Source organism: Pararge aegeria, chromosome 12 (assembly GCF_905163445.1).
Source record: "Pararge aegeria chromosome 12, ilParAegt1.1, whole genome shotgun sequence".
Lineage (NCBI taxonomy): Eukaryota > Metazoa > Arthropoda > Insecta > Lepidoptera > Nymphalidae > Pararge > Pararge aegeria.
The window spans coordinates 7,785,614-7,811,307 of NC_053191.1; the positions used below are offsets into that span (position 1 = coordinate 7,785,614).

General features: G+C 35.4%; 4 protein-coding genes across 6 annotated transcripts; 2 read left to right on the forward strand and 2 right to left on the reverse strand.

The window, feature by feature from the left end:
• Positions 1-745: 745 nt before the first annotated feature.
• LOC120627994 (eukaryotic translation initiation factor 3 subunit C) lies at positions 746-10,865 on the reverse strand. The gene is made up of 7 exons (XM_039896153.1): positions 10,733-10,865; positions 10,421-10,526; positions 9,659-10,076; positions 7,280-7,665; positions 4,198-5,481; positions 3,486-3,779; positions 746-1,513 (listed from the first exon to the last, which is right to left on the reverse strand). The coding sequence occupies exons 2-7, from the start codon at positions 10,511-10,513 to the stop codon at positions 1,340-1,342; spliced, it is 2,649 nt and encodes an 882-aa protein (XP_039752087.1). The 5' UTR covers positions 10,514-10,526; positions 10,733-10,865; the 3' UTR covers positions 746-1,339.
• A 590-nt stretch (positions 10,866-11,455) lies between these two features.
• On the forward strand, positions 11,456-13,032 carry LOC120627981 (gastrula zinc finger protein XlCGF57.1-like). Of its 3 annotated transcripts, none has more exons than XM_039896135.1 (3): positions 11,456-11,767; positions 11,843-12,176; positions 12,259-12,393. In XM_039896135.1, exons 1-3 carry the CDS (start codon positions 11,597-11,599, stop codon positions 12,318-12,320), a joined length of 567 nt encoding a protein of 188 aa, XP_039752069.1. In that variant the 5' UTR covers positions 11,456-11,596; the 3' UTR covers positions 12,321-12,393. The 3 variants fall into 3 exon arrangements, with proteins under 3 accessions (XP_039752069.1, XP_039752070.1, XP_039752068.1); XM_039896136.1 differs by having other exon boundaries at positions 11,457-11,767; positions 12,271-12,411; XM_039896134.1 differs by having other exon boundaries at positions 11,458-11,767; positions 11,843-13,032.
• Positions 13,029-15,261, reverse strand: LOC120627982 (soluble NSF attachment protein 29). Its single transcript, XM_039896137.1, has 2 exons — positions 14,244-15,261; positions 13,029-14,115 (listed from the first exon to the last, which is right to left on the reverse strand). Exon 1 carries the CDS (start codon positions 15,068-15,070, stop codon positions 14,273-14,275), a length of 798 nt encoding a protein of 265 aa, XP_039752071.1. The 5' UTR covers positions 15,071-15,261; the 3' UTR covers positions 13,029-14,115; positions 14,244-14,272.
• Positions 15,262-16,428: 1,167 nt separating this feature from the next.
• Positions 16,429-25,611, forward strand: LOC120628348 (mediator of RNA polymerase II transcription subunit 31-A). The gene is made up of 4 exons (XM_039896672.1): positions 16,429-16,666; positions 16,773-16,859; positions 24,207-24,376; positions 24,799-25,611. Exons 1-4 carry the CDS (start codon positions 16,651-16,653, stop codon positions 24,943-24,945), a joined length of 420 nt encoding a protein of 139 aa, XP_039752606.1. The 5' UTR covers positions 16,429-16,650; the 3' UTR covers positions 24,946-25,611.
• Positions 25,612-25,694: the final 83 nt, after the last annotated feature.

A 25,694-nucleotide genomic window follows, 5' to 3' on the forward strand; every position in this document is an offset into this window, starting at 1 on the left:
TAACCGAGACTGTGTATTAACTTTTGAAGAAACCGCGCAAACGACACTGGCAAAATACACGGTACAATTGCCATAAAAAAACCAAGCAGTGAGCAAGCGCTACACACGCGACTGCGGCGACCAAATTTAATTTTATTTACTTGACTAGCCATAAAGCAGGATCAATTGCGGCTTTTTTCATCATTTCATGCAATCTTTGGTTTGCCCTAAACAGTCACACAGTTCTACTTGTACCTAATATTTCACCGACCACCGAACTACCTGATAGGCCAGGAGCTTTGAAGCCGCTCTCTTTTTAAATGTGTGATTTCATACATTTTATTATTATACGGGAATCTGTACTTTACTATTATAAAAGGTATTTATGTAAAGCTATAAGAATAAAATATAGTGTAATATTTATGTTTAATTTATAGGATTAAAAAATGTGTTAAAAATATAACAAAAATCCACAGCCATAGAATTTGATTCAAGTTTTTTCATAAGTTTTATTTGTTTATAGTCCTATCAATCCGATGGTCGTGAGCTAAGCGATTTAGCGTGCCGGTAGGATGCCGCGTAGAAGCCGATTAGGGTTATGGGTTTTATATAACTGCCAACTCGCGAACACGTTAGTCCGCTACCATCTTAGACTGCATCATGAGTAGCCACCACGTGGGAATAAGTCAAGGGTTAACTTGTAGTGGAATAAAAAAACCGGCTTTTTTAACCTATGATAGTTATTTTAGAAAATTAATAACTAAAATCCAATAAAAGTTTTTTTTATTTATATCTATTACAATTTTCATTTCAAATTTAATTCTGTAAAGCGCTCTTCCGCATTGCAAGTGTTTAAAATGCGGTACATATTTCTAGTAAATACATGTAAGTAAGTAAATATGTAATGTACGCAATAAAACTAACAATCCGGAAGAGCGCTATCAATCAATGCAATGATATTCAGTAACAAAAAAATATTTTGCAACCCCCACACAATTATACATAGGTGGAAAATAAACATGACATAAAAGAAACAAATGACCTGAATTTACATAGCTAAAGATATCAACTGTGATTGTTGAAGTGTTTATGCCACCAGTAGATACTTTATTTGTTAGAGAAATCGGATGACAAGAAACAATATCTTCGAATTTTGTTTGAATAGAACTCAGTTTTGTTTTGTGTACGATATTGTTATCTCTTCGTGATTCAGAATGGCCACACTCAAACTCATTCAAACGAGGTTTCTTAGTAGCGTAGATTTTTAAGGTAAGTGGGCGTTTCTTTCCGCGTATTCTCCAGCAGCCATTGGTGATGTGTGGCGTGTTGTGTGCGTGTGCGGGTTGTTGCATATGTGTGTTTAGTCTTCGTGCGTGCGTTCGTCGTCGCGGCCGCGTCTGTTGCGTTGACGGCGCCCCCATCCGTCGCGCGGGCGTTCTCTCTGCCGCCCTTCCCCCCGCGGAGCTCCGCCCCGCTGGAAGAACGACCCCTGCTTTTCGAAAATACGCTCGTTGGAATCTACCAAGTTACCGACCTGCAAATAAAGGCAAAGGTTAATTTTAGTTCCCCAATGGAAAAAATAGATATAAATAGACAAAAAAAATAGCTAGTCCATCAATCTGTACTGGGCCAGCGTGGTGTACTACAGCCTTAACCCCTTCTCATTGTGGGAGGAGATCCGTGCCCTGAAGTGGGCCGATGATGGGTTAGATATGATGATCATGAATAAAAAGTGGTGTAAGGTTAATGTTTATCTGTGGCATCATAACTGCTAAACGGAACGGACGGAAAGGGCTGTAATTTCTGAAGTTCTGTTCACAATAAATTGAACCCATTATCAGCCCACAACAGGGCATGGATCTCCTCTCAGAATGAGAAGGGTTTAGGCTGGAGTCCAAGTAAGGTAGACCACACACCTATTGAGAACATTTTGGAGAACTCTCAGGCGTGCAATTTTTTCCTTCAACGTTAAAGCAAGTGATATTGAATTGTATAAATTTAAAACGCATATATCACTCAAAAGATAGAGGTTCGAACTCGGTCATTAAAAAGTTGAAGCCAAAGCCCGAAACACTATAGTCGAAGACCATAGAATGTAACTTGGAACAAAACTGAAAGAAACAATAAAATAAAAATCAATTACATAGAGTGTTTTTAAAAAATACGTAAATTTTTTTGGGACGTTAAATAATATGAAAGAATATATCGCGAGTATTCTTTTTGTGCTTACTTTATAGTAGCATGCAATTCATAATTGTTGCGAAACGTTTCGAAAACAGTTACGTTCTCAGTTTTTTTTATTTTTTTTATTCTAGAGTTGTAACCATTTTTTTTACTGAATATCGAAATTAAATATTGTCCAGTAATCTTTACTGCAAGGAATGAGCTTGGTACTCAAAGCCGCAAAAAAATTTTGAATTGACGACACTGGGTTCTAAATAATGAGTCTGAGTTAATGTATCTGACCAAGCGGCACATGACTGAAGCGACCCGCGCGCACTGCGCAGTTTTTCGTTCCCCATCTTGTAAAGTTGAAAGAGAAACGAGCGCACCGTTTAAGTTTGATATATATTATTTACTATTACGTTAACTTTGGCTCTTCTACTTTGGACATTGATTTAAACATAGTGATTTGACTCGATTTTTGTGTTTGTTGTTATATAGTACGAACACTGTTTCAACAAGTTGAAAAGTGGACGTATAATCAACAGCCATTCAAGTTAAAGGAATAGGAATTTGAACCAACGACACTTTACAATACTATATATTTATATAGTCTTATGGTTCCATAACTAGTTACGTCGCGATGACAAATGTCAAAACGGGCCTATTACTTTTTTACGCCTATAGGCTATCACAGCTCTAACCGAAGGCGTTTCAATATAATGAGCCTATTAATTCCTAAACGATTAAAAGGTCTAACCAACCATCCATCATTCAACAATCTTGAAATTTGATGTAACAGGTTTTGTGCTGATGCTGGAGCATCAATTAGTCTGCAGGATACCCAGCCCTGAGCAACTAACAGCGGATATATTGTTTGTGGGCTTAAGTGTTGGCTTGATATTATAATCGATCTAACAACCTCTATGATATCAAGAAATTTTTATGAAAAGAGTTTGTATAACATTCGTTGAAATAATAATTAAAAATGGCAACTGAATAAGTTATAATAATATGGTTGAGTTGAGGAACTGTATATGCTAGCTAGATTGTATATGTGTTAAGGATAACCAGCCCTCTTCCCAGGAATACAACATACATTTAAATTAGGACATTACTATTATGTAGCTATAATTTTAACATCTATAATTATTATAAAAAGTACTTGGAAAGTGCGTATGATGTGTGTGTCTGCATGTGTGTGTGTTATATTTTACGGTAGCTTTTTTCTTGAAACTTTGACAAATCTTCTGTTTCTGCGTAGAGTTAGTAAGCAGAAATGATGTTAATTTATTTTTACACTCACACAAATCGTTTAATTTATCAATATGAATATAAAATACCTTATCAGCAAGTTGCAGCGCCAGCGCTTGCATCCTAGTGGGCTCGGATCGATGGAGTATAGCGCATTCACTCGGATCGTCCAGAGAAGCCAACAACTCTTCGTTAATGATCATCTTCGATACCAGAGAGTGGACGCGCTGTCTTGGCAACTCAAACATGTCGGCAAGTGAACGAAGCGACAAGGAAGCGTATACGTGCGCATAAGTAAAGAGGTAAGTTCGGAGTGACTCTTCACGGATAAGACGTCCGAGCATGGCGCGTACGTTTTCTGCGCCGACCATTAAATCCCACACCTAAAAAAATGTTTACAAATGCAATTATACATACGTATGAAATTTTATGGACGAGACAAGAAGATCGATTTGTTTTGCAAACTTGAATTATTTATATTTTAAGACAAATGAAGACATTATTAGATTGAAACAGAAAATATAATAGAAGCAGCCTTACTTTGCGGAATTCTATAATATATTATCAAAATTAAGCTTAATTGTCTGTTAATAGTCCAGGGTTGTTTTTGACAAATTACATTTTATATTGAATTTTTGTAATTATACCTAAGGTTCTTTTGAATTATTTTTAATAATATTTTATAGTTTTATAGATAAATAAAATACTTAGAACTTTGGAATTGTGGAATGTTTTTTAGCACTATATTAATTTCATCGATATTCTCGCAAACCTGGCTTGTAAGATTTATTGCAAATGTACCTTAGCGTTCATCTTCTCGTTAACAATGAAGTTGAGACAAGCACGCCAGTCCCCGCGTCGCATGGCCCTCGCGGCCGCCACTGCATGTTCGCGCATCGACTCGGGAGGTCCGACTAGAGCCTGTCTCTCACTCGCACGCAAATTCTGGTAGAACGTCTTACTTATCATGCGTCGCCGGGCGTCAAACTCATGAGCCGCCATATACGGGATTTCAATCATCATTGCCGACACCAAGTAGACGCATTCTAGCAACTCCAAGTTTATGTGCATGTGGAAAGGCATTTGACGCTGTTTCTCTATCTTCTCTTGCTCCTTTGAGCGCTCGTGCTGACGCTGCGGCAAAAGGCCCTGAGCGAGCAATTCTTTCGGCTTGCCGGTCATCATTAGCTCGGCTAAACAGCCGTGAGCCTCCTTGACATTACCGCGACGGAAAGCGCAGAGGCCCAAATTAGCCATGGTACGATTGTATAGAATCTGAGTGCTCGGATCTGAATGCTGGACATTTTCCTGCAGGTGAGACATGAGAAGGAGGTCTCTAGCTTGGAACCAGTTATCGTGCAATGCGTGATGGTAAATATGCGAAAGAATAGCGCGAGTTCTCAAACGGTCACTGTCGTCGTTCGCGTAGATGTATTTGCAGAAGCGCTCCATTTTTTTTATAGTAGTCTCTTCCCCTGGTGTCAGATCTTTCTTGACAGCACGAGGATCGAATTTGTAGTAAAGATGATCAATTTTGCGTAAGTATGCACGACAAATTTCCTGTGGTGATCCATCGCGTTCTACAACTTGGCAGACGCGATCGATTAATGCCGAAACTCTCACTTCGTCTTTCAGACGCTCCACATATTCATTAGAATGTGGGTCACATTCCTTCAACAATTTAGTGAACTCGTCGTCGAGACGTTCTAGCGCTGTAAGCAGGCAGCCTCGGACACGATAAGGAGCAGTAACAAGCTGTTCATTTTCTTCAAGTATAGTTTCACTGAATACCATATCATCAAACGAGAGTAGGAGAGTGACCATTTGATCGACGTTCTCGACAAGTCGTGACCAATATTCCGGTTTCATAGCGTCAGAAACTTTAGGATTGTAGTCAAATAGTGCGGCCACAGTGGCAGCACGCAGTTTGAGTTGGAGCGCGTCTCCTAGATTATGTTGTTGTGCCACGGTACGGAGTTCGTGGAGCAATTCCAGTTGGGCGCGGCGGTCCGTTCGCTTACGACCACGTGCGGCGCTTATCTCACCTAACTTCTTGACAACAAGAGCTGCGTCGATGTCACTATCCTGTGTAAATATTTAATATTTAATTTTGTAAAAAATGATCTACCGTACCATGTCAGTGGAACATGCGACATTGTATTGTTTGCAGATGATACATCTCTAATTTTTAAGACTGATAGGAGTAAAGATAACTCTGACGAAGTAAACCGTGTTATGTCGCATGTGTCGCACTGGTTTACAGTTAACAACTTACTTTTAAATGCAAAAAAAACAAAGTGTGTCGAATTTATCTTACCAAATGTAAAGAAAATTGATAAAAATATAATGATAAATGGTGAATCACTAAAGATAGAGACTTCCACAGTTTTTCTGGGCGTGACCTTGGATAATAAGCTACAGTGGGGTGCCCATATAGATTCACTAGCGGGTAAACTAAGCTCGGCTGCCTACGCAGTCAGAAAAATTAGACAGATTACTGACGTTGAAATAGCTAGGCTAGTTTATTTTGCGTACTTTCATAGTGTTATGTCCTATGGAATCTTGTTATGGGGTAAAGCAGCTGATATCGAAACTATATTTATATTGCAGAAAAGAGCTGTACGGTCAATATATAAACTTAAATCACGCGAATCCCTCCGTGAGAAGTTTAAAGAAATAGGCATACTTACTGTAGCTTCACAATATATTTATAACAATATAGTATTTGTAAGACAACATATTAGTCTTTATACACAAAAAGTGGACATAAACAGTCGACTTACAAGAAATGGTCATAAATTAGTGTCATCTGCATATCGTCTGCGTAAGGTACAGGGATCATTTGTGGGATTGAGTATACGCTTTTATAATATGATTCCTAAGGTGATTTTGGACCTGCCAATGCACAAGTTTAAAGAATTTGTTAAAACACATTTATTAGAGCGAGGTTACTATACAATTGATGAATTTTTTAATGACAAGGTTGCTTGGAAGCATCCGGCTCCGCTTTCAGCTCTCACAAGATAGAAAAATGAATGTTAAAATACAAAATGTAAATTGTTGATGTTGGAAAAGAGCAACTGCTGAGTTTCTTGCCGGCTTCTTCTCGGTAGAATCTGCCTTCCGAACCGGTGGTAGAATCACTACAAACAGACAGACTTGACGTTTCAAAAGTGCTTATATTAGGCCTACTTGAAATAAATGAATTTTGAATTTGAATACAAAGATAAGTTCTTCTGTGAAGCAGACCGTGGATTCTGCATAAGTGAAAAGTTGGGCGTTCATTGTAAATAAATATTTGTTTATTTGTAACTTATTATAACTACTACACTAATATTTGGATTGTCAGAATTAAAAATATACCTGCAGATGAGAACAATTGCTTCCACCTAAATAAATTTTAAAATTATACTTCTTTAGGCGCGTTAGGGATAAATGGTGAAGGTTGCTTTACGATGCGCGCGAACAAACAACCGACACTCTGAAGTTAGCTATAAGGTTTGACAGTGTGCCACGTTTTTACAGACACGTTTTTTTATTTTATTTTAGGTCAATATTAAAAGCTATCAATCTCACCCAGTTATTTTTTTTTACTTATCCAGGTTTAGCTATTCATGTTAATATTATAAATGTGAAAGTGTGGCTGAACCGTTTTTACCATAATTACTAAAGACATAATATAGTTTATGATGGCGATGATATCATGCATCTAGGAGTTGGACCTAGCGCACTTATTATCCCGGGAAACAGACAGTATGAACAATTTATGCCGTGTTACCATTTCTACACCCTACTCATAACAAACGCGGACAATTTTTTTTTTGCGTGTTTTTCCACGTGACTTTGTTCGTGCTAATATAAAATTAATGATAGATCAAATTACCTTAGCAAACATCTTGGGTTTATCAGAAGTTGCGGCGCCTTTCCTTACAGTCTCCCATTCCCCTCCATCATCTGCTTGATCCTTCTTACTAATTTTACCAACTCCTTCGCGTCTCTTATTACGACGTATTTGTCGCTTGTCTCCTCTGTCGTCGTCTTCATCTCTTTCAGTAGTGCGTTTTAAGAAGCGCTCTCTCATTGTTGTTGCGCCATGAGCATCGTCATCCGAGCTTGAGCTTGAATCAGATGAGCTTGAACCCCAATCCATGGAGTCTGAAGAATCATCCTCTTGAGGTGGCGGTCTACGAGGTGGTTCTGGTGAACGACGCACCCTTGGTTTTTCTTTAACCTTTTCTTCATCATCAGAATCATCAGAAGATGATGTATCTAAGAGAAAATATTAATTGTATCAAGCGTAGAAAAAACTTATTGTTTTTTATATATTTTGTAGAAAACAGATCAAGTGAAGAGGTTTAAATTGCATTAGGTTGTTAAGACTTGTTATAGACTATTATGTCTGAGATAAAAGCTACATTTGTAACTTATTCTGCACTGGCATTAATATACAATGTAACAAGAGTTTAGCTACAGTTATCACTTTCTTTCTTTTGTAATCTATATGCATCAAGTGTTCTAGTTGAGTAATGAAAGTATTGTAAGTACTTTAAATTAATTTAAATGAGGCTAGATTGCTCTACAAATTGTGCTAAAACCTATTTATTGTTAGCAATATTTATTCTGCCATTCTGGTAAGGAAGAAAGAAAACTTTATATTACTATTTGGTATGCAAATTATACCAATAAATGTATTAGAACTAGTTTGCATAAATGCATATAATTATTTTAAGAGACATAATCTTCTAATAATATGTTAGTTTCCCAATACTTTATCTATATTGTACAGGTTATGAAACTTTTGATAGCTTATAAATCATATTAGCTATGAAAAGTTTTGTAGCTTGTGTTGTGCTTAATTTTAGTTTGAAGTTTATTGCCTGAAGACCTGATGGCGGATGACCTTTAAATATTCCAAATACCTATTAGAAATATTGTTCTTAAGTCTGTAAACCTGTACACGACATTGAATTTAGTAGTGCTATACTTTTTCTCATTCAATTTTATTACATCTACTTCCGTCATTAGTTAAAATTGAACACTATATTGGATCAACTTTTAACTGATTCAGAATAAAATAATCTTTAAATAACTAATGAGAGTATACTTATAACATTTACATACTCACCTGCTTGTATCTGGCCACTCCACTGTTGGGCAGAGGGTTTTGCCCCCTCTGCCCAACAGTGGAGGTGGAGGCAACCTTTACTTTTTCAAGTCTGCTTGGTTTCAAATCGTTGGAAAAAATCGTTCACTATTTAGGAATAGTGAACGATTTTTTCAAATAACTAATAAAGAAATAAATTTAGAATAGAATAGAAATACTTTATTGCAGAAAAACACAAAGAAAACAGCAATAGACTACTATTGCTGTTCACTTTGTGATTTTCCTAAACTTCTTTTCGCCTTTCGCTTTCTACCCTAGCTCTAAGTGTAGTGCTATGGTAAAAAGGCGGCCTTATCACTAAAAGTGATCTTTTAAAGGCAACCAAGCATGCAAAACCAATATAAAGGTTGAAGTGGATGGTGCATAAAGTAAAAAAAAAATTAATTATTTCATCCTAAATGCATGCAATTTAACTAGACAACCTATTTGCAATATATCAATGAGTATATCATCAATCATTCATTTCTTATCACATATAAATAACAGATGAGGGTATAAATTTCTTATACCAGATATTTTGATACAAGAAGGCAGACCAGTGGACAAGAATCCCTTATTTAAAAAAAATTAAAATTAAATGAAGACTAAAACAAATGAAATGGTTAAAAAGCTGTACTGACTTGAAGTAAGCTACACTAACACATATTTCTTAATTACAACAGATGTAATGAAGAAATATTACTGTGCATAATACAACAATATTTTTTGTAATTAGGTCTCAGATAATTCCAACCTGTTCCTTATAAAAAACTACTTTCGCCAAAGTTTGTCTGGGAGAGATCGCTTTAGCAATAAGACTGCCTTTGCACACCTAAACTAGTTTTTTATTATTTTTATCTAATGTGTTTTTATGTCTTTTGTTTTTGTGTTTGCAATGAAGAATTTAATTACAATAAATAAATATATTACGACAATACACCGCATTCTAGTCCCAAAGTAAGGGTAGCTTGTGTTATGGGTACTAAGATAACTGATGAACAAACATTTTCCAGCTGTGGGAGTCAAACCCACAGCCTTGGACTCAGGAAGCAGGGTCGCTGCCCACTGTGCCAATCGGCTGTCATAATAATACTAATAATAATAATAATTCATAGTAACCTTTGCGCTCATCATCATCATCTGGCAAATCAGGATTCTCACGGAATTTGGATATCTCAGCATCAAAATCTTTTGTATATTTTCTCAGTTTTTGTCTTAAGGATGTAAGTGCTTTACTATTGCCTTTTGAAAGTGCTTTCCGACTGTCCCTGTCATTCCATGCCCCAGAAACCCAGTCATCCAGCTCTGTCAAGGCTCTTATAAAGAACCTTGGTGCTATTCCATTTTCTTCCTTTTGAACAACTGGGGCAGCACGAGTATATGCTCTTTGAAGTTCTTCAAATGACGCCAAAGCTGAGGAGTAGTCTTTAATCTTGCGGTGGTTACGAATAGAATGAATTATTCCTTCCAATTCCTCATATCTCTTCTCTTTCATAGAACGCACAACCCGTTTAGTTTCTTCTTCATCGTCACTAAACTGTTGAAATCGAAGAAATATAATATCTAATGAATGAATTACACAATATTTTATTACTAAAATATGTTAATCCTATTTAATATTATAAATGCTTAAGTTGTTTGTTTGTCTTACCGTCACACTCTTAAGTAAGCAAGCATTCAATTTTATTTCTGGCATAGAGTTGAAAGGAAGGAGAATAACATAGGCTACTATTTGTCCCATGCAAACGGATTTGAGAAAATCCGTAAAAAACGCGGATGGAGCACGAGTTTCACAATATTTTATTTACATTGCAAATAAAAAAAAAACAATTTTATTTAATGATAACATAACAATAAGATGCGTTAGCCGTCATCACTTACCGTATAGACAGGCGCAGGTGCGCGTACTACTTGCTCCTCTTCAGAAGAGCTATCAGACTCTGAGTCTGTACCAGTCGCGAAAAATCGACTCATGATTGTAGTTTAACTAAAAGAAGAAATCACTGTAATGGCTACACACCTATTTTACTCATGGTAAAACACGACTTATAAACAGCTCTGCAATTTAAAAGGTAGTAAATATTCAGTAACAGAGGAAAATGTGTTTATTGGAAAATTTGAGGTTATAAATGTACATCGAAGATAAATAGATTTTAAAGCGCTCATGATTTCAGTAAAATATTTTTTAATTACCTTAAAATAGTGAACACTCGCACACATACAATTTAAAAATGTTTAATTCGGAGTTCGGGACAAATCAAAAATTGCTCACGAACACTCAATACGTCAAGTATTAGGCAGACCACAGACCATTAACCTCTACGCTGTAGTGAAATCTATGGGTTAATTTAAAACAATGGAGGGTAGAGGTAAGGAGGATCATCTGTGTATATGAAAAACTGTCGTCAAAATGTATTAAATTAGGATGGCGCCACATTTGCATCAAGGTAACTCTTAATAGAAGCGCCAAACCAAATATTGTTAGAGTAGGCTTGAAAAATAAACAAGGAAGTAAGGTTATATTTACCACAATATTTTGTACAACGTAAGTTGTTGAAATTGTCAATAATTAACTACTTTAGTGGATAATGACATTAAATTTTTTAACTCGGCATACTTCAATTCATCTACGATTGCTACATTCATACCATACCCTGTGCATCCACCAGCGCCATTGTGGAGGATTTTTGAACTGTTATTTAGAGCATACAACTGGACACTTTTTCAACTTTTCTCCCATATAAGATGAATCTCCTTACCTCTACCCTCCATATTTAAAACGTCGACAACAAATGTCAACTTTACACTTTCACAGATTGACATAACAATGAATTACAGATAGATACTTTACCAGAGGTTCTTTGACTAGTCTATGCTCTGCATTCTGTTCTGAGATGTAACCTGTAGTTATGTGTTTCTAGGGTTAAGGGTCTGTCTGTGGTGAAAAGGCGATGGTGTGCATCTGCATTGTAAATTGTTAAAAAAAATATGGAAAGATGTATTGCATTTAAAGTAAAGAATTTCGAATAATAATATACATTGGGTATAAGATTTAGAATGGAGTTTAATCATTTGTTAATACCTGCTTCAAAAAACATATGTCGAACATGTCTATTGGATTATGATTCGAACGATCTAACTATGTTTATGAATATACAAGATTTAGTATATCATGAAATGAATAAAATAAAGCTTATTGATATTTTGATTTTCCTCAACTGTTTAGAAGTAAGTTTCTTATTTTGTAAAATGGTTTTTGGTTCATATAAATGTTCTCAAAAGTAACTACATTTTGTTTTTCAGAATAATGATGAAGAAAATTGGCCTCAAGGGATGTGCGCTTCATGCGTGTCTACTGCTCTGCTCGCCTATAATTTCAAACTTAACTGCTTAAAAGCAAATGTGACATTGTCTCATTTATTTAGCATACAGTCAACGCCTAATAATTTTGAAAGAGCAGATGATATGAATGTTATTGATATAAATGTGGTATATCAAGATCATGAATATGACGTGCCACTATATAGCAACCATCCAGTTATAGATTTTGAGCCCCAAGTATCTGAAAGTAAGGAATTAACTCCTCTGCCACCGGTGACAGAAATAACCTCAACAGAGAGACTACCACGACAAGAAGGTGAGAAGAGATACTTTTGCAGCTTATGTTCTAAATCTTTCACTAGGATATACAGTCTGAGATATCATATGGTTAAACACAGTGACTTTCGCAGATTTCTTTGCCCAAAGTGTGGCAAAAGATTCCACACATCAAGTGGTTTAAGGCAGCACCTGGTATCCCATATTAATGTCAACCAATTCAAATGTGGATTTTGCAACAAGACCTACAAGTCAAGACAATCCTTAAAAGAGCACTTCCGTGTAGCTCATTCAAGCAATCGTAAGTTGTTTGTCTGTGTTACATGTGGAAAGAAGTTTACAGCAAAATCAACTTTAATGATGCATTTGAAGATCCATTCTGGTTTCAAAGGATTTGCTTGCCCTGATTGTCCTAAAATGTACACAAGGGCATCATATTTAAGAGTTCATAGATTGATTCATACAGGTCAAGAACAGCCAAGGCCTTTTACCTGTATGCATAAAGCATGCAATAGAAGCTTCACTACTAAACATTCCTTGGTTGTTCATGTTGCTCATACACATACATCCAACAGACCTCATAAATGTGATCTATGTTTCAAAGGATTTGCTACATCTTCTGGCTTAAAAATTCATAGAGAATCTCATACTTATAAAGAGGTTATGTGTAATATATGCAATAAGAAATTATCTAGTAAGAGGGTACTACAAAAGCATAGCAAGATTCACAATGGGCAGTCAGAATTAAAAACTGAAAATGTGATTGTAGATGATTTGTTTTACTAGCCAATATACTTAACTTGTAGTGGCCGGTGAAGACTTCTAGACTAGAAATAATTCCTGCTACATTTATTAAAAGAAGTTTTCAATTTGAATAAATAAAATATGCTAGAAACTTTCATTGTTTTATTGCTATTAATTAAATTAACCAATTGTTTTGATGTGTTTTAGGGCAATTAAATTATTCAACTGACAACATTTCAGGAGGAGCATCAAAATGATTGCCTTGCTCATACTAATTTTATAAACAAGCTGTAAAAATACAATGCATTAATTCAAGGGTGTGTTTCTTCAAAAGCAGAGAGAATACATCACTACAGTAAAGCATCTCTATGCTCTGGTGGAAGAGGCCTAATAGGATTTAAGATATCTTTTCCAACCATAAATTGGATTGCAACATGTATCCATGGCAATAGTGTGTCATCACTATAAAAAGTTAGTGGTGCCAATTTTGATGTGAACAAATTTCCCATTTTGTTATTTGTAGAAAAGGATAGAAATATTTTTAGACTGGTTGATTTTGTAAGAGGTTTGTGCACAAAAAATTGGCACAGGAGTTATTTAAACTTTAAGCTATATAAGCAAATCTGAAGCATAATGCTGAAATTAGTTTGGTAAATCATGTTTTAAAAGCAAGAAGACATGAATAAAAAAATGTTACATTAAATAATTTTATACAATAGTAATAATCTTTAAAATTAGGATACAGGGTAAATTTATCCAACTAGAAATGGAATGTAAGTAATAAACCCAAACCCAGCAGATCTCTATATACAATTTAATAACTAATTATAAAAAGATAACTATGCAAAAATACAGAAAAAGTAAACATATTTTCATACTTTAATTATAGAATTTACAAATTAGGATATTATCGAATATTATAATAGGAATAGTAGGTAGGTATGAACCTAAAGTTAAATTTTTGATAAGCAATCAGTATCATTAATTTAAAGATTACCCAGTCCCACTAAAATAGTTGGTTATTGGATTTGTTGACTATTATACCTACTGATATATTAGTTTAACAAAGTAATAATACACAATTATCCAACATAATATAAAGATGCCAATTCCATTGTACAAATATCTATCCACACTACTTTCTTATGAAGTGCCACCACTCTAGCACCTTACAACCCCCATGTCCATTAGTCCTGCAGGTGATTTGTACCACCCATAGTATTGGCAGAAGACACCTACAATGAACAAAACATTCAGTACAAAAGAATGAACAAATTAATTTTATAATAGACCAAGTTATTATGTAACAAACTTATGACAAGGTTTCTATACTATAACAAACAAATTAAAAAATTGGGCATACATTGTGATTAACCAATAACATAGCTTTTATCATTTCCCTAATAGCTTATTCATTTGCTTGTTTTGCTGACCGATCTTTATGTCTGCATCGTCAGCTTTGTCATGAATTTTATCAATAAGCTCATTTTGCTGTGTTATTTCTTCTCCAAGAGCCATTCCTAGGCCTTTAAGTCTTGATATATGGGAAACCATTTCATCTAAATTCTCATCCAATATTTTATTTATACGTTGAGAGTCAGGTATTGGTTCAGCTGTGGTTTGTAAGTCAAGTTCTCGTAATCGAGTGCTGGGGTGGCTGCTAAAATTGTTACTACCACTAACACTCATAGAAGTCATAGTATCATCAAATCTGCTACTTGTACCTACTTTAGAACTGCTTGAACTTGGAGAAACCTGACTTTTAGTTGGTGTCTGGTCAGATTTACCTGAAAGGTAATTCTTGAATCCGTAAAAAACTGATTTGATACCATTAAGGTGCTTTTGACTATATGTTAAGTTCGTGTTAATATCATCTAGCCGTTTGTTGGTATTCTCAAGTTGTTCTCGTTGACGGGCCAATTCCTCTGCAGTTGCAATACCAATTTGCTCTGACTCACGCAATAAACCTATACTTCGTACCGAGGAATCGAGTGTACGCTGTTCAATCTCCTTTTGTTTCTCTAACGTAAGTTGTCTTTGCCTTTCCAATTCCGCTATGTATGGCGATTGAGAGGGTTTCGGTTGTGGTGGTGGGAATCTTTGTCTATAACTTTTAACAAAGGTTGCGTCGTCGACATCGTCATCTTCGAAAAGATTGTTCGAGTTAATAATACACCTACTTCCGGACATACTATTTAATTTGTTTGCGCACTTCAGTATGAATTTAGAACTTAGCACTTATCAAAATAATCACAGCATAACAGAAGGAAATCTTTAACACACTTTTAGGTCCTTTTTCCAATTTCCAGTTTTTTAAGACTTAGGTAGGTACCATAACATGAATTATGAAGTATGAACTATGATGTATCCTTAGTTCGTCAATGTTTCCGTTTCCACCATAGCTAATAGCTATCTTTTTGTCCTCATAAAGAGTATAAAATGTCTAACAAACCAATGAGGATATAAACACTACGTAAAATAAACAAATTGAATACATTTCGGCTGATTGGCGCAGTTTGCAGCGACTTTGCTTTCTGAGCCCAAGGCCGTGGGTTCGATTCCCACTACTGGAAAATGTTTGTGTGATGAGCATGAATGTTTTTCAGTGTCTGGGTGTTTATATGTATTATTCTAAGTATTTATGTATATCATTCATAAAATATTCATCAGGCATCTTAGTACCCATAACACAAGCTACGCTTACTTTGGGGCTAGATGGCGATGTGTGCTATGTGAATTGTCGTAGTATATTTATTTATTTGATAACAAATTCGGTAGGGTAGGTGCATTGCGCATGCGAGCCTCATTACTGCCCTTGTGGTATTCGTGTGGATCAATTGGGTCACCATGGGCTCAGCTGTAATCGAAGTGCTGTATCGTCGCGGCGCTATCAATGATATAGTCTGTCGCGCTCTGGCCTCTGCGTCTATTCCTGCACAATTGGAACCTCCCGGTTTGTCAGGTATGATGGCAAGAGACCAGACGGTATGACTATAGTACCGTGGTCGATGGGGCGTGCGCTGGTGTGGGATGCGACTTGCGTTGATACGTTGGTAGCTTCTCACTTGCCGCGTACGTCCCTGGCTCAAATGATTAAGTGCTGTAAATACTCCGTTATTTGTAATGACTACGTTTTCGCGGCTTTTGCGTTTGAGACTCTGGGCCCAAGGTCTTAGGGCACTAAAATTTTTAATAACACCGTGTCCCAAAAATTGGACCTTACGTCTGGTGACCCAAAAGCTGGCGCTCATTTAGCCCAACGGCCAACTAGCCATTCCAAGGGGCAATAGCGTTTTGGGTACCATGTTCATAAGTGAACATCTTATATTTTTTGTGAATATTAATTTTAGACAGCTTATATTTATTGTAAATATTAATTTTAGTTTGTAATTATTACTTCCCTAGAAAAATATATTTTTTCGGTGGTACAATGGTATTTGTTATATTATACTCGATAGTCCTGTATCTGAGTCGATGGTATAACTATCTTAGTGGTAGGTACCTATTGCGTACTTATTTGACAAATTATAATAATCAATAATAAGCTGTCAGTTCACACCTGTCAGCTGTACATTTTGCTGTCACTATAATCCTGTTTTTTTTTCTACTATTTTTCCGTGAATTGTTTTAAAGTTTGTTAATATAAATTAATACTTTAAAATGCAAAGAGAAGCTCTGAAATCTTATGAAATTCTAATAATTAGCATGTAACGAGTTTGCTGTGTAACTTTAGTGTTTTAAAAAGGGTCTACTAAAGAAAGGTCTTCAAGATGATGGCAGGAAAAGGTGAGCAACAAGTATCATACACACCGCTACACCGCTTTGTAAATTTTCTGCTTACGCTTATGTTTTATTGTTCATTTTATGACTATACATTAATTATTTATTTCAGTAATGGAAACTGAAGAGCAGAATAGGATAAGATTTCAAGTGGAGCTAGAATTCGTACAGTGTCTAGCTAATCCAAACTACATTCACTGTGAGTTAATATAATAATATCGCCATAAATCCATCCTAAATTGGACACAACTTATCCGGTAATAGTATGCATCCTGCCAATGCTTACCACCATCTCAATAGAAAAGCCTGTGGTTTTCGGTCAATACACAAATCATAATGAAATTTGACACACAAATAGCTTACATTAGATATACATTGGAAATTTTTATCCTGGAAAAGCAACTAGCAGGGCTAGCACGGGCACGAGACAAAAATTATATCCCCCCATTCTATCCCCTGTCAAGGGATATAAAGAACATGTTCACCTGCTAAAGCACAGGTATATGGAATAGGAGAAGAGTGTACACCTGTTCATTATTACATATATATTATTTGGATTTTAATTCCTTGTTGTTTATTTGTACCCTCGCGATTACCTAGGCATAAAAAGATTCTGCACGTACCCTTAACTAAAACTAAGAATAGATTTAATTAGTGCTCTGAGAGTTGATAAAGCTCTGGTAGAAGATACATTTTTATCCTTTCCCCGAGAAATTAATTGTCCTCTGCCCATGCTAGCTGTGTAGGAACCAATCCTGAGGGATTTAACAGAATTGCCTTAATTACATATTTTTATTTTATTTTTATTTTTTCTTTAATTGGAAAACCAACAGTTGTAGATACTAACTAGTTAACAGATTGATTGACTTAAAACTAATAACAGGTTTCCACAGATAAGTCTTATATAAACAAGGGTACCTGATAGAACCCAGCAAAAACGCAGCAAACTAAAACAAAGTGTTAAGTTTACCTAGCATGCAACAGTTTATCTACTAAGTTGCGACGTACACTATTCATCTTTCCATAAAATAAGTCAATTTCGGGGTCATTGTAAACAGAATTAAGAATAAAAATAAAATAAAAATAGTTTATTTGGGTAAATAAAATTACTTTAAACACTAATGGCTGGAGCCTTCTTTTAAGGGTAGTATTACTACCCCTGTGTCAGAAGACACCGCTCTTCCATAACAAGAAATAAACATAAAAACGAGGGTAGGTATACAAACAAAAATATTTGAGTTGATATTAAAAATAATAGACATCTTAACAGAAGAAATTAAGTTAACTAAAAAATGAACATTAAAGAAAAATGACATTACAATATATTTAAAGTGTAAAGTAATTCGCGTGCGTGTTTGTGAGTATGCGTGAGGGTGTGAGTATGCGTGTGGGTGTGGGTGTGTGTGTGTGTGTGTGTGCGTGTGCGTGTGCGTGTGCGTGTGCGTGCGTGTGTGTGTGTGTTTTAACCTCTATAATTGTTTTAATATTAAATTATGCGTTTTAATAGCGATTCCACTTCATTATAATTTAATGTTAATAGAAATTTATTTAATATTTCTTTGCATGCATGCAATTTTTGCGGATATATTTTAAGTTTTCTGTTAATCGTGTTATATAAGTAACTTGATTGCGAGAAATATTGATTTCGCGCAAAAACAGTTCTGGTGCGAAGAGGTTTTGCCACAACAAATCGATTACGTTTATTTAAAGCTATAAACGGTAAAGATTTGTGCCTTCTAAGAACTATGTTCAAAACATATAGCTGCCTGACTGAAAGTATCCCAGAGGTGGAGTAGAGTTGTGAAGTAGGGAACAGATAAGATTTAAAGAACATTACTTTTAAAAGAGATCGTTGGGCTCTCTCTAGCTCAATAAATTTCGTTTTGGCTGCACCACCCCAGACTGTTATACAGTAGCATATAATTGATTGAACAAGAGTTATGTACACCGTATTCAAAATTTTTTTAGAAGCTATATGTCTCAGGCTTTTGAATATCCATATTAGTTTCCTGATCCTGTTAGAGACTAAATCTATATGAAAATACCAAGTCATTCGTTGATCTAGTACTACACCGCGGTACTTAATAGTCGAAACTTTCTGTATAACCGGGCAGTCACAGATCGCGTCATTGCGTAACTGTCCGCATGTATGAATCTTAAGTTTAAGATGTTGACCTGGTTGTGTACATTCACGGATAGTAAAACACATATATTTAGTTTTTTCTGTATTAAGCGTCAAAAGATTCCATACCAGCCACTTAGAAATGTCCCTGAGCCCTCTCTCAGCATGACTGTGAACTTCTTCCCAAGAGTTGCCAGTGAACACAATGGCAGTGTCATCTGCGTATGAGAAGATTTGTCCATGTTGTAGCTTTAGATTACACAGTTCATTGATATAGATTAAAAATAAGGTTGGACCCAAAACACTACCCTGGGGGACGCCATAATTAATATCTATCTCCCTACTAATATATCCATCAATCTTGATTACTTGGGTACGCTCACTCAGATAGCTCTTAAACAAAGACAATATCGTATCCCTTACACCAATAGATTCGAGTTTTTTGATAAGAATGGGCACCGAAACAGTATCAAAAGCTTTTCTAAGATCAAGGAAGACTGTGAGACATTTTTTATTGCTATCTAACTGTTTTACGATGAGAGTACTAAGTGCTGATACAGCATCTTCTGTAGACTTACCTCGTCTGAATCCGTATTGGCATTCAGATAATATATTGCGTTGTTCTAAATAATTAAGCAGTCGTATGTTGATTATTTTTTCAAGAACTTTGGAGATAGCAGGTAATACTGAGATCGGTCTAAAGTTACTAACATCATTAGTGGTTCCCCCCTTATGGACTGGTGTAACAATCGATTTTTTTAAGATAGCAGGAAAATTTCCTGTACTGAAGCAACGATTAACAAAGTGCGCAATGATGGGAGCAATCAAATTGTTAGCTAGTTTAAGAAATTCTGTTGGGACATTGTCCCACCCTGATGCACTACCCGTTTTTAGATTCACAAGTATGTCACTAACTTCCTTAAAATCAGTTTCAAGGAGGCCAAATGATGAATAATGGGAGTAGTTAGAGGTGATGAGCCTAGGTGGCTTTTGTTGCGGATTATTTAGAAGGATATTCTCGGCCAGTTTTTTTCCAACACCAGCAAAATATGTATTAACAAGATTAACAGATTCAGAAGGGGAAGGCTTAATACTTAGGAGATCCGTATTTTTATTTTTTGAGATATTCAGATTAGTAAAACTTTTAATGTTCTTCCAAAGTGCTTTATAATTTTTTGTAGATTTATTCAACTGGTCTTTTTCAAATTTACGTTTTAGTTTTTTAATTAAGTTATTACAATGGTTGCGATATCTTTTGTAAACAATTTTTAAGTTACCATCAAAAGAATTAGCACGAAAACTTTTCTGTAACTTATTTCTGTGCCTTATACAACGCAGGACTCCTGGAGTTATCCACGGTTTAATAATACGTTTACATTTAGGAATTATTAAAGTTCTTGTATTTTCGTCTAGAGAATCTTTAATTTTATTTGTTAATTCTTCAATTAATATATTAGGGTTATCGCAATGTAGTAGTATAGAGATGTTTTTATTAGCAAGACTCTTGAGTGCTTCATTAAAGTCAGTAATTGTCTTGATCTTTGAACATCTATATTTGCTACCAACTATATTTGATAAGTGAAGAAGTTGCATGGCATGGTCAGTAACAGTAGTATTGAGTACAGCTATAAAAGCACTACGTTTGGTTTTCTCTAATTTAAGCATACAGTGATCCAAGCAATTATCTTCCCTAGTTGGTAGTAAATGACCTGGAAGTAAACCATGAAGAGTGAGCATATTAAGGTAATTTGTTCTATTATTGCGTTCGTACGTGTGTTCAGTAAGTTTTGAAATAATATTTATATTTATGTCACCAGTTATTGTGATATTCTTGTAGGATTTAATATTTTCTAAATGCGAGTTAAGAGATTCAATAAAACTATCAGCACTGTTATGAGATGGCGAGCGATAGATGCCTAATATGACATTGTTGTTATTTGTTACTAATTGTAAGCATGATGCATGCACTAGCTGAACTTCTTTAACATTAACATTGATTGTATTTTTAGTATAGGCAACTACACCATCATTTTGGTTTAAATGCATAGTAGAATTATGAGAGATGTAATTTCTCAGTTGAGGAATAGGCTTATTTTGGCTCAGCCAGCATTCAGTAAGAATCAAAACATCAGGTTCGTGATTTAACTGGGACAAGGTCACACAAAAGTCATCAAAGTTACGATAAATACTTCTAATGTTTTGAGAAAGGACAGTAAGACCTTTGTTATTAATACTAATATGCTTTGGAAGATCTGATATTTCACATATCACTGCCTGCGAAATTTCTGCATTGTCTAGGTCGGATTGAGTTAGTGATGTGTTATCCATAATTTAATAGAAAAAGACTGGATGCAATGACTCTTAGCATGAATTGTGTGTGGCTAAGCCACTGATGATGACGCGTGTGTTTGAACGGGACTATATCAATATTCTTGTAGTGTAATGTGTTTGATGTTTGAGTGCAAGTGTGTGTATTGTAGTAGTGTAACATATTTTTAAAAAGCAAATAAAAATTAGTTGACCAGCAGTTTAAAACTAGATTTAGTGTTAATAAAAATAAATTAATAATAACAAAGTGTCTTAGTCATGCTCCACGTAATAGGTATGAGATCTGAGCTTCATCTTTTATAGTAATGATAGGGGAGTTTTCGTCCTTTCTTACATGAATTTTCCCAAACGCTGTCCAGCAGAATCGGTATGCCTTCGTTTTCACCAGTTCACGAGCAAGAAAATAAAGACGGGCTCCCTTAGGGGTAAGCTGATCTGATACAAATATAGGAGTGTCTTCTGAGGTGCGGAATCCTAGATTTTTGGCACACAATTTAGATTTGTGTTTAACATTATACATTTTACACAACCTCAAGATATCAGACTTAAGTATGGTAGAAGAGGTTTCAACAACGATTGGTGTGTTAGTAATGCCCTCTCTATTCCCACGCACTCTATATATGTCTGTTATATTCGCATTAGTTAAGCTACTACCAACACATTTTGACAAACAATTGACCATTTCAATTAAATCTTCCTTCGTTTCATTACTTTTCTTTGGAACATTTTTTATTTCAAAATTTGATTTTCTACTTCCTCTCTGTAAGTCCTCTATTTTTTCTTCTAAAACACCAATATACGTTCTGTCTTCCTTAACTTGAGTTTCCAACTTAAAAATTTTTTCTTTAAATTCTTCATTCTGTGCAGACAAGAATGCAATCGTTTTCTCAATATTTTGATACGACTGTTGTATATCCTTGAGTGTGGGGGCAATCTTTTTTAACTCTTGTTCCTGCACGGAAAAAAGTGATTTGATCATATCTCTCATCTCTTCCTGGAAGATCCTAAAATCTGCAGAGCCAACCTCATCCCGTTTTCTTTTGTATCGAAGCGATGTGAAATTTGGTGGTGTGGTGTCTTTACTGCAAATACCATCTAAGTTGGTTTCTGACAGAGATTTATCCATCATCCTTATTGGACCAGAGACGAAGAAAAAGGCACAAAAAAAAAAAAAAAAATAATAATAAATGAAACAGAGAAGCAAAGAAGCCCTCTCTATTTTGCAGTATCTATGTTGTGGATGGTCTGAGCTACACACGGAACCGAAGAATGCAGAATTGTGTGTGTCTAGTTTTATCAGTATCAACGTCGCAGTACCAGGGCAGCAATAGTCGATTCACCTCCGTCCAAAATGGTTTCGAAAAAGGCGGCGCGTGAGCAGCTATGTCACACCCACCGCAAGATGGCTGCGCTGCAGGGGCGGTGCGTGTAACAGCAATGGCGTCGAGCGGGTTTTTAATTATCGCCACTACGTTTCATACAACTCCTTAACACTTATGCACGCCTAATATATTGAATGAATTACTCTACTAATTTAGAATAAAAATTATACAAAATAAAAATTGAAATTAACACAGTTTACGCGTCTACTCCTGATCGAGGTCCGAGGGGAAGAGGAAGAAGGCGAGAGACACGGATTATAAAGTAATTAAATCTATTCTTAGTTTTAGTTAAGGGTACGTGCAGAATCTTTTTATGCCTAGGTAATCGCGAGGGTACAAATAAATCTAACTTAGTAAGTAATTCCGGACTATCTATCGACCCTCTAACAATGTTAAGTAGGAGACAAACGTCGGTGGTGGTGTAAATCCGAACATGATATTTCGTAGGAAGTTTTAGGAAGGTGAAATTTGTGCTTAAGGAATCTAATAAATTTCTTTTGAATACTTTCTAATTTATTGATATAAATGTGATACGCAGGATTCCATATTTGGCAAGCATACTCTAGTTGACTACGGACCAGTGAACAGTAGAGGATTTTGATGGTTTTCTTTTTTTTGAATGGTTTTATTAATAGCAAACATTGTTAACTGACAATGTTTGCTGGACACTGACAGCGAAGCTAATTCACAAACTTCAAGTCGCTCAGTGTGCTATGGAAAGAGCTATGCTTGGTATTTCTTTGAGGGATAAGATCCGTAACGAAGTGATTCGCCAAAGAACTAACTGACATAGCCTTTCGTGTTAGCATACTGAAGTGGCAGTGGGCTGGTCACATTTGTCAGAGGACCGATAGATGTTGTGAGTCGAAAGGTCCTTGAGTGGAGACTGCGTGTCGGTAAGCGGAGTGTCGGATGCCCCCCAACTAGATGGAACAATGACCTCTGAAAGTGGCAAGCATCAACTGGATGAGGAAAGCCCAAAATAGGAAAAGTTGGCGCTGCTTGAAAGTGGCCTATGTCCAGCAGTGGACGCACAATGGCTGTTGATGATGATGATGATGATGATGATGATGATGATGATTGTCAAAAAAATCCATTAATTAATTGTTGCCCACAATGCTATGAGCCAAACCCTGACTTGTCAATCTACTTTTATACCTATTAATTTAATTTAGCTTTGATATGGAATTAAAACAGGTTTTTTTACAAATTGGCACCATTATGTGTATCTTATTGTAGGTAGTCAAATAATAAGTAATAAAGTGTCATTCACCAAATGGATATGTCTGCTTCGGATTTGTCTTCTGTATAATAAGAGTTATTCCTTTGGGAACATCTGAGTGGCGAACATCTATAGTTACAAAGATTAACCCGGGTGTGTGGGTATATAACAGTTAATAGCATACTTTTTGATTAGCAATGAATAGCATGTGATAGTCTTGATTTAGAAAAATATTAGACTTATTGTAATATAAAATATCTACATTATTTGTTTAACTTTTCTTAACAAAAGGTCAACCAAGTGGGTAGTTTTATTATTACATTTACACATACTGTCATGTTTTGTTGTCAATAAACTTGTTAATATCAAATATCATATTATTTATACATAAAACTTATATGATACACAGTGATATATAGAAGATAGACTTAAAATGCATATCAATAAAATTAATAGCCATAAAGAAAATAAGATTTTTTTTAAATGTTTTAGTTCTGGCACAACGAGGCTATCTGAAAGAACAGCCATTCATCAATTACCTTAAGTATCTACAATATTGGCGTGAACCGGAGTATGCTCGTTTCCTCAAATATCCAATGTGCTTGCATTTTCTTGAACTCCTACAGCATGAAGCTTTTAGAAGAGAATGTGTTTCAGCACAGGTTTGTATCCTTTATCTGAACATTTTCTTTGCCTTATACCTATGACCCCTTACAATATATTTGTATTATGAATAAAATGTATGTATAACAGTTATATTGATGAGCTATTACTGCTGATATAACACAAATTATTTAAAGCATTACAAGATTATTTAAAGATTTTAACAGGTAAATCAATATGTATTATGTACATAAGAGAATAATTTCACATAATATCATAAAACTGTAATTTAACAAAAATTTTAAATACGTAGATTTTTTATTTTGTTTGTTACCTTAATTTGGTGGTAATGGTTTGATGAAAAATCCGAAATGTCGTGATTTTACTTCTTGCTTAGATTGAATGGATTCTAGACAGCTTTAGTAATGTAGATGATCATAAGTAAGATCCTGAATATCCTGAATATTTTTTTGTATTTCAGGTGTGTAAATTTATGGATGACCAAGCTATATTATTGTGGCAACACTACACGCGGCGGCGAACACGGACACTTCAACCTCCAGATGCTCCCGCTGCCCCTGCACCGCCCGCACCACCACAACAAGGTCCTCCAAGACAACAATCTTGAGCAGTGAATAAAGTGAATAAAGTGGTCGTAATCGTGTCCATGAAACAGTGGTTAAGAGACTTTACAAAACCAAAAGTGAAAAAAAAAAGCCTGTGATATTGCATTTATATATTTATAAATTCAATTACTGAGCTGTAAAAATGTAGACTAATGATAACTCTATTGTGTTTACAGTTAAATTATTTTGTATTGTCTTCCTGTACAGTTTTCAAGTCTGATTTCTAAATATAATTGTCCACATGAAGCAGCACTGCCAGTATGGACTCACTCAAGGGGAGTGCTTTGCTTGGGAGAATTTTGTAAAGTTTAAAAGGGGCATCAGTACTTTTTGGTCTTTGAAATTTTCTCAAGAGGCAGCCACCATTTTCTGGCTATTAAATTTAACTTAATAATTTTTACGAATTATATTTTGTTTGTTTGTTTTCTATGTTACACCGTTTGCGGGTGAACCACGGCTCGACATGGATCTTATTTATAAACTTTCAAAGGTTTCACAGCTAAACCGATCGTGGTGAAATTTTGCATAAATATAACTTTCATCATCGAGATGAAAGTAGAAATTTATCCCTAAAAGACTAAAAACGCGTACGGAGTTGCGGGCAACAGTTTAGAGTAAAATAAAATAAAATTAGCATTAAATACATAGATATAAGCACTTGACAATTAGTGTAAATAATAATGATTAAAATAAAACAATCTTTTTGTAAAATATGTTTCTTTTCATAACTGCATTGTAGGGTAGCAATTTT